The sequence below is a fragment of the Ascaphus truei genome, chromosome 10 (genome assembly GCF_040206685.1).
Source record: "Ascaphus truei isolate aAscTru1 chromosome 10, aAscTru1.hap1, whole genome shotgun sequence".
Lineage (NCBI taxonomy): Eukaryota > Metazoa > Chordata > Amphibia > Anura > Ascaphidae > Ascaphus > Ascaphus truei.
Window position 1 is genome coordinate 54,778,352 of NC_134492.1, and position 14,942 is coordinate 54,793,293.

The following is a 14,942-nucleotide window of genomic DNA, read 5'->3' on the forward strand; positions in this document are numbered from 1 at the left end:
AAAGTTGTTACCGGTCACCGCCATGACAGGAAGGTATTTACAGCAAGTGCACCAACACCGGTCAACAGGCGCTGATCCCGCCTTAGGCGTAACTCTTTGGGGACACTAGTGAGTGGTCAAAGGCCTAAATACACAGAGCAATCTTTCTATTAGTACAAGGACACGGTGTGTGGGGCACGCGGTGACGGGACCGAGACATACTCATTAAGAGCGTGGCCGAGCCACTATTGTACAGGACAATATCATTAAGAGCGTGGCTGAGCCACTCATGTTATAAGGACATTACCAGTTAGCTGAGTTAATGATAAGTGTATAGTATAAGGTATATGTTATGCACTGCTATGGGTACAAGTTTTGCTCCTTCTTTTGCGAACTTATTTATGGGATGGTGGGAAGCACTTTTTATCTATTCGAGCACTAATTTATTTCGTCACAATATTGTTTTTTATAAAAGATTTGTGGATGACCTAATTATTATTTGGAGGGGGGAGTCACTACACTTCACACTTTTGTATCTTATCTTAATAATAATCTTTATAATCTAAGATTTACATTAAATTTTCATTTCCATCACATTGAATTTCTGGATCTACAATTATTTGTAGACATGGACAAAAAAATCCAACGGATGTTTATAGGAAGCAAAATGCCAGGAACACCTTTCTTAGGGCGGACAGCTGCCACCCATCCCATGTCATAAAGGCCATACCAAGGGGACAGTTCCTCAGACTGAGAAGGAATTGTTCCACTATGAGTGGTTTCCTTTCTCAGTCTGAGGAACTTACAAGGAGATTTTTGGAAAGGGGATACCCCAAATCACATTTAGCAATTGCATTTGAAAATGCATTACATACAGAGAGAGCATCATTGTTGCCCACACATCCAATTGGAGATTCTCGCCTTGCTAACAATGTTAAGACAATTGGTATTAAACAGGACTCACATGGACTGACAGAATTAAAAAACAAATGTCCTCTTTTTATTTCACAATTTAGTAAACAAAGTGGAAAAGTAAACTCTATAATTTCAAAACATTGGAATGTCTTATCCATGGACCCTGTCCTTAAAAAATATTTGGATTCTGGTCCTACTTTTGTATATCGTAGAGCGAGAACAATTGGATCTCATGTTTCACCAAGTGAACTCAAATCTTCTGGTCTCAAAAAACCTTTTATCACTAGGGGTTCCTTCAAATGTGGCTCTTGTAGTGCATGTAAACACATGAAGCCTGCCAAAAGTTTTTTCCAGTTTGCCTTGCCACCGCCACATGGTGTGAATATATTACCAAATAAGGAATTTAAGATTAACAGTTTTATAAATTGTAAAAGTCAATTTGTGATTTATCTAATAACATGTGGTTGTGGCAAGAGGTATGTGGGGAGGACGACTAAAGCCCTTAAGGTCAGGATGTTAGAGCATTTAAGGCTCATAAAATTGAGAGACACTAATCATCCGGTCTCAAAACATTTCACTGAATGTGGTCAGGGAGGAATTAATAATTTTTCCTTTTTGGGGATTGAATCAGTTATTTCTAAATCTAGAGGAGGTGATCATATCAACCTTCTGGACCGTAGGGAGGCGTATTGGATCTTCACTCTCCAAACGCGCTTCCCTATGGGCTTGAACATTGACTGGCAACTAACACATTTTTTGTAAACATTTTTGTGATAGACGTATTATGGTGTAATTAGTTGGTAATACAGATTAAATAAGACAATTGTCATTATATTGGACATTATATTCTTATCATTATAACCTTTGAACCTATGCCTTATCATGCAAATATTATGCTAATATGTAAGCTTAAATTGTTCTTTGATGTATCTTGTGGATAATACTTCATATTTTATAATGGTTGTATTTCCCTGGTTCCTATGATTTAGGTACACAATCTGTGTTATGCAGTATGTATGTGTAATATGTCTTTAAATTTACTTTTCTTGCACATTTTTTTAATCATGTCTAGAGATTTTTATTTTTAACTTTTTTTTTTGTATATAACTTAGTTGCAACACAGCTAGTTTTTTAATCCACCTTGTTCATGTTTTCTCTTGATATAATTGTACCCTTTATTAAGCATTAGTTTAGTTTAATATAGCTTTATTTCGTTTAAATATGCTTGTCCAGTTAGCAGCAATGTATTTTGTTCTGCTGGAATGGTCAATAAAGCTTTGTTATTGTGTTCCTATGTTTGCCCACATCCAAGATGGCCACACTGCCTTTGGTACTTCCTTTTGCCCTTAGATCGGCACTGAGTCGCTCTGTTATGACGTCATCAGGTTCTGATTTTTGGCGCGAAATGGCCCACAGGTAAGAGGGTATATAATGGATGTTATCACATTGTGTTTTATCCTTGAAAAAGAACGCTGCGACGTTCGAAATGCATTGGATGGGTCTTTTGCCACATTAAAGTGCCCTTTTAATCATTTTTTTGTCTTGGGTTCTTCCTGCTCCGTTTGTGCTGGTGCGCTTTTTGGTCTCCCTTTTCCCTGTATTGCATTGAGTAGCTGCACAGCCTGCCTGCCTGCTCTACCAGGATGTGAGTATTTGCATATTTTTCAGGGGAACCTGCCAATGAGACTGATGGTGAGTGGGTTGCACCACACACCACCTGTCTTCAGGAGGATAGTACCCATTATATGACACAATAGGTACTATATCAATTGTTAGTACCCTGGTACAGTGGTCTGGCTTATTATCATTTTGAGATATACCTGCATTTGAGCGCTTCAGCTATTTTCCATATTGTCCCACATCAAGCCTCTGATGCTGGTGCGCACCAGGTCTCTCTCTCATGCCGGTGTGCACCGGAATCTGGGCCCGGCACGTCAACATCAGAGTCTCAGCGTGGGACAGCCAGCGAGGGAGGCCTGCAGCTGGGGAGAGCTGGGGCCCAGCAGCAACGAGAGGAACTGCAGCCGGGCAAAGAAATTGGACCCGGCTAGAAGTCATGCCCAACTACTTTGTCCATCTGCCGGGCCCCCCGCAGCCACCAGACCCAGCTCTTCCACCGTCGGCGGCCCTGTACCTAGTCTCACACACACAGACTTCTTGTGATACATTTGTGAGAAATTATACACCTACTCACACACACAGAGACACTCGCACACACGCACATACAGACACTTCTTGTGACACATTTGGGATAGATTATATACCTACTCACTCACACACACACACACACACACACACACACACTTCTTGTAATACATTTTGGATATACTGATGCAGCCACGAGTACACTTGCCTGGAAAAATCTGGGGCAATCTCCCAGTAATGCTGCAACATTTCTGTGATATTTCTGCAGACAGACAAATGGCCCAGCGGATTAAAACAGCGTGGGTCCCTGGCATTCCCATTCAAACTGAATGAGACTACAATGGACCCCTGCGGTATTAATCCGATGGGCCATTAGTCTGTTTGCAGAAATGTCACAGAAATGTGGCAGCATTACTGGGAGATTGCCCCAGATATTCAAAGGCAAGTGTTCGGATACTCGTTGCTGCATGTGTATTATACACACACACACACTTCTTGTAATACTTTTGGGATAGATTATATACCTACTCACACACAAACTTACTTCTCGTGATACATTTGGGATAGATGATACACCTACTCATACACACACACACACACACACTTACTTTGTATGATACATTTGGGATACATTATATTCTTCTCCTGGCATGTTGCTGTCAGGGTATTTTCTGGCACCATTCCTTCATTACACTTAAACACAATAGTTTCTCCTTGTTCAATTTCAGTGCTTCTGTTTATGAAGATACTATTTATCTCCATTGTCTCTTGTGATAATAAGCACGATCCTGCAAGTAAAAAGGGCACCTTTTGGGGAAAATGCAGCAATTTGCTGTACAAGATGTAACCGGGTCTGTGTCACAAGGAGACCAATGCAATCTACAGTCTATTCTTACAAATGCCGACCAATGGTAAGCAGAACATATACTGACCTACACATGTAGCCCAACACGTATGTGACAAGGACACCAAGCTGGGATACCGTCAGTAACAGGAAAGGATATATCTGTATAGTAAAAGGAACCCGTGGTCTCCTAACCCTTTCTCTGTCAGAGGCAAAGCTGTGTACCTCTATCCCCTCTGTCAACAAAGCGCTTAAAAGCAGGTTGCATCCTATTTAAAATGTACTTTGTGATGCCATTGAGTAAATAGAAATCCATCGCTTAATCGCTGTAAGGAGCCGCCGGACACACTCCCCGCGGCGCCCCCCTCCCTGTCTGTACAGACCTCTGCAACGGCCATCCCCGTGGTGCCCCGTCGGGCCACCGCTCTCGACGGCTGTGCGCCACGGTCCTCTCTTCTGGCGGCTAGGCACGCTGCCACACTTCCGGGATGCACGCGCGCAAGCCTTACAGGAATTATGTTGTCGGTAATAGGGAACTGTTGGCGATCAAGCTTTCAATCAAAATTTGTTGTATATCATAGGGGCTCGCCGTCTGGGATCCCGTCATGTGCGCATTATGGGCATTATGTGGGCATTATTTTTTTTTTCTCATTTCAATCTCGTACATTCCAAGCACCAAGAATATCAAGGCCGATGCTCTTTTACGTCAGAGAAAAGTCAGACGAACAAGTCCAACGAAGTCTCGGAAACAATTCTACCCTCTAGATGCATTATCTCCGCCAACTCCTTTGACATCTTGGATAGTCATGAAGGCACAGGCTCACATCCCCAGCGGGTTAGAGGTACCAGAGGACTCCTGTATGCCGCTCCACGCTTCCATCACAAAATCCTGGTATGGGGTCACTCTTCCAGATCAGCTGGTCACCCGGGTTTCAAGAGGACTCTGGACTTGATCAGACGTACCTTCTAGTGGCCGAATATGAACAAAGATATTCACGACTTCACGAAAGCCTGTCCAGTATGCGCACAGAGTAAGTCCGCTCGACACAAGCCATTGGGTCTTCTCCTACCGCTTCCAATCCCGGAATGTCCTTGGACGCATATTTCTGTGGCTTTTATTGTGGAACTCCCACCCTCCAGGAGTATGAACACCATTCTCATAGTCAGTGGTTGACAAATCACCAAAAAATCTACTCGCCACACAAAAAAATCTACTCGCCACCTAGTACCAAACGTGTGCTGCTTGGGCCAATATTTACTCGCCCGGGGGTTAAATCCACTCGCCCGGGGCGAGCAAATGTATAGGTTTGTCGAACACTGCTCATAGTAGTAGATAGGTTTTCGAAACAGACACATTTTGTCCCCCTCAAGGGTCTCCCTAATTCTTCCACGTTTTCTGATGTATTCACGAAGGAGATCTTCAGTCTAAACGGTATACCTCATTCCATTGTTTAAGATAGGAGCACTCAGTTCATTTCGAAATTTTGGCGGCATTCTCTCAAAGGCTCGGCATCTCCCTCCTGTTTTCCTCAGGCAATCATCCTCAGACCAATGGGCAAACTGAAAGGATGAACCAGTCTTTGTGATGCTTTTGTGTCTGATTCCCAGGACAATTGGGTGGAATTACTACCCTGGATGGAGTTCGCTATCAATTCCCTCAGGAACGAATCCACTCAGGAATCTCCCATTTTTGTGTATTTCGGTTTTCACCCCAGCCGCCTTCCTCTCTCTCACACCTCTTCTGGTGTTCCGGTGGCGGATGATCGGGTTGCTAACCTGCAGGCCTCCTGGAGAAGGATTCAAAAGGCACTATGTAATGCTGTTCAAAAACAAAAGACGCAAACAGATCGGCGCCGCCAAAATGCACCGGAATATAAGCCGCAGGACTGAGTCTGGCTTTCCTCCAAGAATATTAAACTCAAATCACCTTCTCAGAAATTAGCACCCTGATTCCTAGGACCCTTCAAAATGTTGGAGCAAATAAACCCGGTTGCCTTCCATCTCCAGTTACCACCGTCCATGAAGATTTCCACAGTCTTCCATGTCTCCCTTCTGAAGCCCTTCGTCCAGAATGCACACTTCCCTGATCGCCCCCTCAAACCCAATCCCGTCATCATTCAGGGGCAGCAAGAATTTGTGGTACAATCCATCTTCGATTCCCAATTCTCAAGAGGCAAGCTACAATTCTTCGTTCATTGGAAAGGTTACGGGCCTGAAGAGTGATCTTGGGTGCCTCTCCACCACCTTCACGCTCCAGCTTTACTCAGGTTTTTTCACCAGAAGTTCCCTCACAAGCCATGGAAGGATCGACCGGAGTTCGTCCTCAGGGGGGGGTACTGTAAGGAGCCGCCAGATGCACTTCCCGTGGCGGGCCCCCTCCTTGTCTTTACAGACATCCGCAGCAGCCATCCCCGCGTTGCCATGTCAGGCCTCCGCTCTCGCCATCTGTGCGCTACTGTCCTCTCTTCTGGTGGCTAGGCACACTGCCACACTTCCGGGTTGCGCATGCGCAAGCCTTACAGAGCGCGCATGCACCCAGCCTTCTATCTCCTCATCCTGCACTTATGGCTCCGCCCCCCGCTCATAACAGAGCGCTACGCCTGCCAGCCCAGCCACACACCTAGCTTCCTCTTCCTCTCTGCTCCCGAGCCAATCCCTGAGGCAACCCAGACACATCTCCATTCCTCCCCTGCCCTCCATTGGTCAGCCATCCTTTATTACCCCAGTCCTTCCTCTCCTTCCTCGCATAGCTTCTCATAGCCTTGTGCTGTTTGGAATTCTGTGCCTGGCCCTCAGCTTTGTCCCTTTTCTAATTGCTGATTCGGCTTGTCTAACTACCCTCTCTGGATTTGGACCTCGGCTTCCCTTGACTACGTGTACCTCTTCACCCCTGAACTTGGCTACAGACTTCGACCTTGCTGCTCTCTCCCTTCCACGACCCCTGGCTTACGGACTTACTATTTGGAACTCTGGCGCCCCAGACTTGGCAAGTCCTTAACCATTCTACACTCACGAACCCTGCAATGCACCCTACCACACTCTGGACACGCCCTCACTGCTGTGGTTGCATGGTATACTACCTTCCCACCTCAGTACTGGGGACTGGTCTGGTCTGCGGGCAGCACAGCGTTACAATCGCTCTGACCTCCGTTTCCTTTAGAACAGCATCAAACTTTCCATTTCTCAGTGCTATTGTCTACAAAGTCACGTGGAAAAAGGGAAGAGGTAATGGACAGGTTTGTACTGTCCAAGACGAAGCTGCAGACGGAGAGTCTCACTGTCCTGCAGTCTTTGAACATTATGACAAAATGAGAGGGGGATTTCCACTTGTTGAGAACTGATCTCTTCTTGCCCGGCTGCAAATAGGTTTCTCTTAGCTCTGTGACTTCCATGAAATAGAGAGATTTTTAACACTGAATTCAGGGATTTGTTTTCTAGAAATTCGTATGTACAGATATAGGAAAGAAGATTGCAGCACCGGGGCAAACTGTGGTCACGTTGCCGCGTTTGGGTCCCAGCATCAGAGGATTAATGTTGTAGTAGAACCTATTCAGAACCATGGACTCCCGCAGTGTGGCCAAGGAAGACACGGTCTCAGGAGCCACACAATTTTGCTTTTTGGGCCGCAGCTCCACGGACAGTAAGGCATTGTACTAGAGACTACAAGTCCCAGAATGCCTGGGAAATGGGGCGGGGGCTTTGAGGAGGTTGCACCGGAGAGGAGGGCACTCAAGGAGAGGAGGATATCCTCAGGGACAAGGAGCCAGCATGTTCAGTGCTGGAGGAGGCGGCAAGACAGCAGGTTGTGTCCAGGGAGCAGTTCCTCCTGGACTAGGCCTAGACCTTGCCCCTTAGTCCCTCAGCTAGGCCATGAGTCACCACCAGTTGTGTTATAGGGAAGGCCCCAGATAGGGACTCTTCCCCTTACTGATAGTTCTGCACCAGTGACCGGACGGCAACACGGTACCCTGCGGCCTGGGACAAGGTTAAAGGCTCCATAGACATTTTGTGAGACCCTTCCGGCTGGAGCTCACATGGCAAGGAGGATCCAGACCCCTTTATAATAGAGGGGATTTGTAGTTGCGCCAAGTAGCACTTGGGTACTTTAGTACCCAGACAGGTACCTAATGTGCACCTACATCTACAGAGGCTAGCACTACTGTAGCTCACATTTGGATGGGACTTGCTGGGACAGGACACCAGGGATATTGGTGCCACAGCACCCTCAGTTTTGGGGGAACCACCAAGTGTTGGGTCACTGGGGTTATACTGTAGGTAAACTTATTGTGTGTTATGTGTGTGTAGTATTATGTACAGTAAAGATTAGATACAGTATGTACTTTGTGTGGTTTATTGCTTACTACTGTGTATTGGTTCCTCTGAGGGGTTATCCCACCAAGGTTGGGATCCCTCATAGGTGGAGGTGCTGCATGCAAGGAGAAAGAGCTCACCTCACGCTCCCAGAGGCGGAGGCTTAGGCCTCCTGTGAGCCACAGGTATAGCAGCACGCGTAGTTGCCTGCGTAGTTCCCTTAGGCATAGGGAAAGGTACTACAATTACAATACTGGTCTAGCTGTAGGGGTCATACATCACCAGCAGTCTAGGGGTCTGAAAATTCCATCCATGTGGGTTCTCCAGACATCCTTAGCATGTTAATAAGATTCACACCCTGTCTATATGAGCAATTTTGACCTCCTCTCATGTTTGATTTACATTAGTGGACCTGAATACACCATCTATATTTTTCTATCAATATTGTTATACAGTAATACATATTGCACACATTCTGTTATAAATGATTTATTATATGCTTGTGTCTGCACACTTTTGAGCCCTGATTAAGGAAATTGTGGTTTCCGTTTCTTCCATGTTACAATTGCAGGCGGTGGAACTTACCTCTCTTGATGCACTTAGGATAAAGCAGCTCTCCTCTATTACACTTTACTCTGAACACCGCTGATGGAGATGGCTCAAATCCGTTTAAACATCCAAATTCCACTTCATCATTGTGTTCAGAATACAGTTTCTTGTCCTCTGTCCATCGCAGCTGTATATTATTTGCTCTCATCTCTCTCTCCCCTGCAGTGCACGGCTCTGAGGCACAAAGAAGTACATTCATATAAATTAAAAGAATGCATTTAAAAAAAAGGCTTGCCAGTCTATTTTGTACCACTGTATTTATAAACTTCCAGATGGAAATTCATCATGTAACATTTTGCGCCCCCTCACCCCCCCCCCTTCTATCCCTCCAAAGGAGATCTCTTCATATAAACCACTTTAGGAGCTAGGCCCATTTGCTGTTAAGCCCCCAGAGTAACCTATTTACTCCCCCAAATTCATCCACACGCCACTTAATAAGAGATTTTTTTTAAATAAAAGGTTTTTAGATAGAAATTATGAGCGGGGAGCATTGGCGAATGCCATTGTAAGGACAAGCACTATAAGGAGAGAGGACATCCTTAAAACCAAAGTCAAGGAACCAGGTCTCTTTTATCACTAAATTCAATCAAGATTATGGGAAGATACAAGACATTCTTAAAAAACATTGGCATCTTTTGAGTGATCCTGTTCTGAAAGAACATTTACCAGACAGACCGAAGGTAATTTTCAAATGTGCAGACAATGTAAAAACTAAACGAGAACCTAGTGTTTTTAAATCAAATGAATCAGTGAATGGTCAGAATTGGTTACCAAAACCCAAGGTTTTTTTTTAGATGCTTTACAGTACATGTAAGGTCTGTAAACAGGGTTCCAATGAGAAGACCGATTTTAAGTCGACGGTTACTGGTGAGGCTTTTAAAACAAAGCAGTTCATAAATTGTCGGACTGAGTTTGTGGTGTATCTGCGGTGTTGTCCATGTGGTCTCCAGTATGTGGGACGTACCAGTTGACCACTGAGGGTCCGCAAACTGGAACACATGGGCAATATTAGGAGGAAATTGCTGACACATAGTGTGTCAAGCCATTTTTCATCCAGACACAATGGTGATCCATCTGGCCTCACATACAGAGCAATAGAACAGGTCCCTGCCAACTGGCATGGTGGGGACAGAATGACTAAACTGGCCCAAAAAGAGACTTTTTGGATTTTTAGATTAAAAACAATAATCCCTCTGGGTCTTAATGCAGATATTACTCAGGTGCTTTTATTGAATAAATGTCCAGTCTGCTTGTCTCTTTTTATATTCCTCCATATTTATATTTATTCATTTTTAAAAACTTATTTTTTTTTAAAATATTTGATCATTCATTTAGGCAATTTTATATATTTGTATAAATATTTGGTTAATCTTCCATATTTTGTCGCTGTGTCAGTGAAGATTTTATCTTTGAAATCATTTTTGCAATTATTATGACCTTCCAATTAACATTTTGTTCTGCCCATAGAAGCAATGATGAATTAATTGAGACCATGCGCCAACTGTTTATTTGTTTTTTTTTAATCTGATTTTAACGTATTGATAATTGTCTTTTGGGATTGTGCAGATTTAGAATGTATGTGTTTATTATCAAGCACACCTACGGATCATTGGGTGATGTGTTGAAATCAATCATCAACAAAGACCTAGGGAGCCTTTTTTCTGAATAAAAACTATATGTTCCATTACTGTGTTCTTATACTGTGGTCTTATGTTAGATGCATTACCTCCATTTTTATCGACATATATTTAATGCTCTTTTAAGCTTTATGTATAAACTTATCTATCGGATGTTTTAAAATGTATGTGTATAATTTATATGTATAATAACTTGTTCACAAGTTTAGTTATCGTTGGTCTGTCAACAGCAATACACCAACCATGAAGAGTTACTATGTGTATTTAATTTCACTCTTTATCCCCTACTTTGAGGGAGATGCTACTCATATTTATGCATGGCACCATTACAAAGGATATACCTTTATTTGTATACATCACGCTTTGGAAACATAGCGATTAAGTGTGTTATATACCCATCTATTTTGCAAGTGACTGTCCACTTAGTTCGAATTGCCAATCAGTGATTTGGGTATAAGTATGACAGGGTAGGCATGCAACCGGCAGGAACCTGAGTAAGCAAGTGATTTCGCGAAACGCGTAGTTCCCTGCCGGTGCATGCTTTGATTTTGGTCACTGCCAGCTTCCATACCAAAGACGAGCCCTCTGTAAGCGGTCCTGACCTCGGACGTGGCTGCAGGGTTAAACCACGAACGGAGGACTTGAGGCGGTGTCTGGAGCAGAGCTATGTTTTCTTATGTGTGAGTTTTTTTGCTATCTACTGTGCTATTAATAAATTATATATGTTTTTTCACTGTGAATTTGCCTATCTCCTTTCTGGGATTCCGGGAGAGATGGTAGTTACTCACCACTAGTGTTCGATCCGATTGCTGGATTGAGCTGAAGGAGGGTCTATACCCATGACCACACAGATTTCTCTGATGTGATTTGGCTCACACATGGCCGTGTGAGTATCATTACACTTATATATTTTATCGTAATTTCCCTAAAACACTGTGGGGCTTATGCAGAGAGGTACTGCTTAAATTCGCCACAGGATTGGAATTTATAGTTGTGGTATGCAGGGAACTCCGGTAGCGCGGTGTGCAGGAAATGGCTAATTAGGCGAGTTTCACTTGGCGTGAAACTCGCCATTCTGAGCCGCGCGGTATTAGCCCATAATACAGTCAACTTTTGTTGGCGGGCAAAATTTCCATTAAACGCGCCATTTAGTAGCTCCGATTGGCGCGTTCATGCGCATTGGAGCTACTGGAATCTTGCGTTTTTTCGCAGTGGCGAGATCACGCTTCTCGCCACACGTATGGCGAATTTGAATAGGCCCGCCAAATTCTCGCCACTATCTCTTTCAATGCAGACATTTTTGGCGCAAACCTGCCGAATTTGACCTTAACGTGCCTCTCTGCATAAGCCCCTGTATCTCTACTTGCAAGAGTGATAGATTTACCTAAGGCTGCGTCCATAGAAGGACAAGCAGCGCTGAGCCGCGCTTACGCTCCGCGCTGAGCCCCGGCATCCTCAATGAGGATGTCTTGAGAGGGGGCTCACGCGAGTGTCCGCAGGCGTGCTCAGGAGTTGGATTTTTCAGCCGAGCGCCAAGCTGTTTTTCAGCGCGCTGTCGGCTGAAAACATCCAATCAGCACGAAGCAGCGTCAACGTCACGGCGCCGTGACATCAGTGCCGTGACGTTGACGTTGGTGCGTCACGGGTGATTTGCCCAGCGACGTCCCTGCCCCGCCTCCCCCCGTCTCCCGATCGCGGACGCTGGCTCGCCTGCATGTGCATGAAATTGCTCATGCTTGATCAATTGAGCATCCGCGTCCGCGCGGCTCAGCGCTGCTCCACGTTCTATGGACGCAGCCTTAGGGGTGTGTTTTTATCTTTGTATGCGCTGACCATAAACAACCTACTCTTACTGCATCACGAGGATCAAGGGAGGATTCTCATCTGGTCAAGCTGCAACATCTTTGAAGGGGCCAGTATATTTATTTGTCTCACCACTGTATCAAGGTCCAATTGTATTGTATTGGTGTATTCTACTAGTATTTGTTGGCACCGTAGCACCTATTACATTATCCATAGGGAGTGCCCTAGTTACTTTGTTTCATTCTGTCCATTGTAGCATTTGGGTTTTGTATCCCAAGACATGTTTGAATACTGTATGAGATTTATACAGTATCTTAATGTGCTGTAACTCCACTGATAAAACATGTTATAAATCTAGTGCAATGTCCCTGATAAAACTTAGATCCCCGAGACCAATAATATAATGATCACTAAATCAGAGACGGTTACATTGAGGATAATGTCATGGATTGGGAAGGAGTTACATTTAGAGAAGTTTAGCAGTAAACAGAGAGGATAATAATGCCATTTTATGTAAAATGAAAGCTTTGCTGTGTACGTACCTAAGCAAATTGGTGGATCGTCCCATACTCCGTTCTCACATTTTACTCTTTGGTTTCCTTGAAGTTTATAATAACTCGGACACTTATACACCACTACTGAGCCTGAACGATATACACGTCTTCTTAGATCTATGATGTCTCCATGTATTACTAAAGGTGGGGGATTACATATATCCCCTATCCCTAAAATAAAGCAAAGAAACACGAATAAACTCAACAGCAAATCTCTCTACAAGTTGTAGCCAAACATTAATATCAAAAACATACATCATACATACAGAAGGTAAAAGGCAAAAGGTAACAGTGTCAAATGAATTAATTAGTCATAAGTGTGCTATTAACTAGCCACCCAGCTTAACACTTTCACTGACTGTGGTGTATAAATACTGTAAGTGCCATTAAAACTAAAGTTTCACTTTCATCCCATGCTGAAATGCAGTTAATGAGGGATCGAAGTGTGATAATCATTATTGCAGTTTTATAAGTCCCAGTGTATATGTAATCCTTATACAGTATATAATTCACAAGTGTGAAATGTACCATTGTTATCGAATTGGACTAGCAGGATGACTCTGTCGAATAAATATGTCAAAATATTTATTTATTTTTAAAAGTCCCGTCCAGGGAATTGGACCCATGTTTATTAGCTGCTCAATTCACCTCTTTACATGGTGAGGTACTAATCAGTTCCCATACACAACATCATTCATCCAACTCATCCGTGTGATTGATGGAACTGCAATCTCCTGCTTTTCTCATTTTCCCTTCCGAAAATAACATTGAGCTCACTTTAAGGATAGGGTTTTGTGGGTGAAAGATGCACCTTTAGACTTCATTGCATTTGTTTCAGGATATTACATGCCGATGTTCTTTGCAAAGACACCGCTGTCTCTATAGTCAGTGAGTCCTAAGTTAGCGGTGATAACATATTAATGGCTTGCAAATACCCATAAATTGTATTTTGAACTAATTTGAGGTACTTAGCTGTGTTGTGACATTCAAAAACCGCATATGGAGCTCCGAGTGCAAAGGCGATGGCAGTCAACAGATCCGCGGCACCACGTGATGTGACGTCACCACGTGTTTCTCTCCAGGCGGAGCTTCGTCAGGGGAAGGTGAATACAGGGAGCACCACCCTACTGCGTATATATAGTGTATCTCTTAATTATAAGTGATTAACGCAGCTCCAGGCTCAAAGCTTCCATGTGATCATACTGTGGTGTGTAAGATCACCTAGATTGATGATGCACAGTTGCACAAGCTATCTTACGTCATTGTTATACCAACTAGTGAAATGCTAATTAGCCCTGTCATTGAAACAGGAGATAGCAAGTATACAATAATCTGCTGATTAACCCTATAATAGGGATGGAAGATAGCAAACGTGCATACCCTATCGTTTAAAACACTATGAACACATAAACACTATTCTACTTATTTAATAAACGGTTATAAAGAAAAATAAAATAAATATAAATTATATAATTATACTGCACTATATACATAAGTGTATAATACACAGACTGGTCCTGTCTTGTCCAGTTGTTGTGGGTTACTGTACCTGCTCTGTTGATGTTATAAATACAGAGTAAGTTCACTTACATACGGTAACAGGCTCCTGTGTGCTTCCTCCATTACAAAGCATTCACAACCCCTGCATTTTCCCTGGCGATTAGCCACTAAGAGGTCTATGCTGTAAGCAGCGATAAGCTCCTTACCGCCAGCTTCTCATCAAAAAAGCCTACTGTGATTCAGTAAGCCCCGAGAAGCTGGCGATAAGAGCAATACTCTGTGTTTCTTTTTGCCGGAAAAAAAATCTGCTGACTGCTCGGCGATAAGCCATTTTTTGCCGCTCATCGCCAGCTTTTCCAACTCGCTGAATTCTAGTAGCTCCGATCAGCTTCTCGCAGCTGATCGGCACTCTAGAATGGAGCATTTCTCTTCAAATTGCCTCGGCAAAAAAAGTTGGTAAGAAGGTGGGGATGAGCGGGCGACAGTGCCGTCTTAACGCATTGGCCCGCTGGGCAGTTGCCCAGGGGCCCCACGAGCATAGGGGCCCCATGCTAATCTATGCACAGACCAGAATTTAACACTAATTTTCCGATCAGCCGCCTCCACGTCCAAATCTCCCGCTAACTCGGTAGAAGGAGAAGTTGG

At 43.8% G+C, this 14,942-nt stretch overlaps 1 protein-coding gene across 4 annotated transcripts in view; it reads right to left on the reverse strand.

Moving 5' to 3' along the window:
• LOC142503959 (coagulation factor XIII B chain-like) overlaps positions 1 to 14,942 on the reverse strand; it is a 129,347-nt gene that overhangs the window by 36,380 nt on the left and 78,025 nt on the right. For 3 of the 4 annotated variants that reach the window (XM_075616971.1, XM_075616969.1, XM_075616970.1), the window contains 3 exons: positions 12,786 to 12,968; positions 8,780 to 8,977; positions 3,648 to 3,827 (listed from right to left, as the gene is read on the reverse strand). In XM_075616971.1, the coding sequence (XP_075473086.1) occupies positions 3,648 to 3,827; positions 8,780 to 8,977; positions 12,786 to 12,968 (561 nt within the window). The remainder of the gene's footprint in view (positions 1 to 3,647; positions 3,828 to 8,779; positions 8,978 to 12,785; positions 12,969 to 14,942) is intronic. The other variant, XM_075616972.1, reaches the window with a different exon arrangement.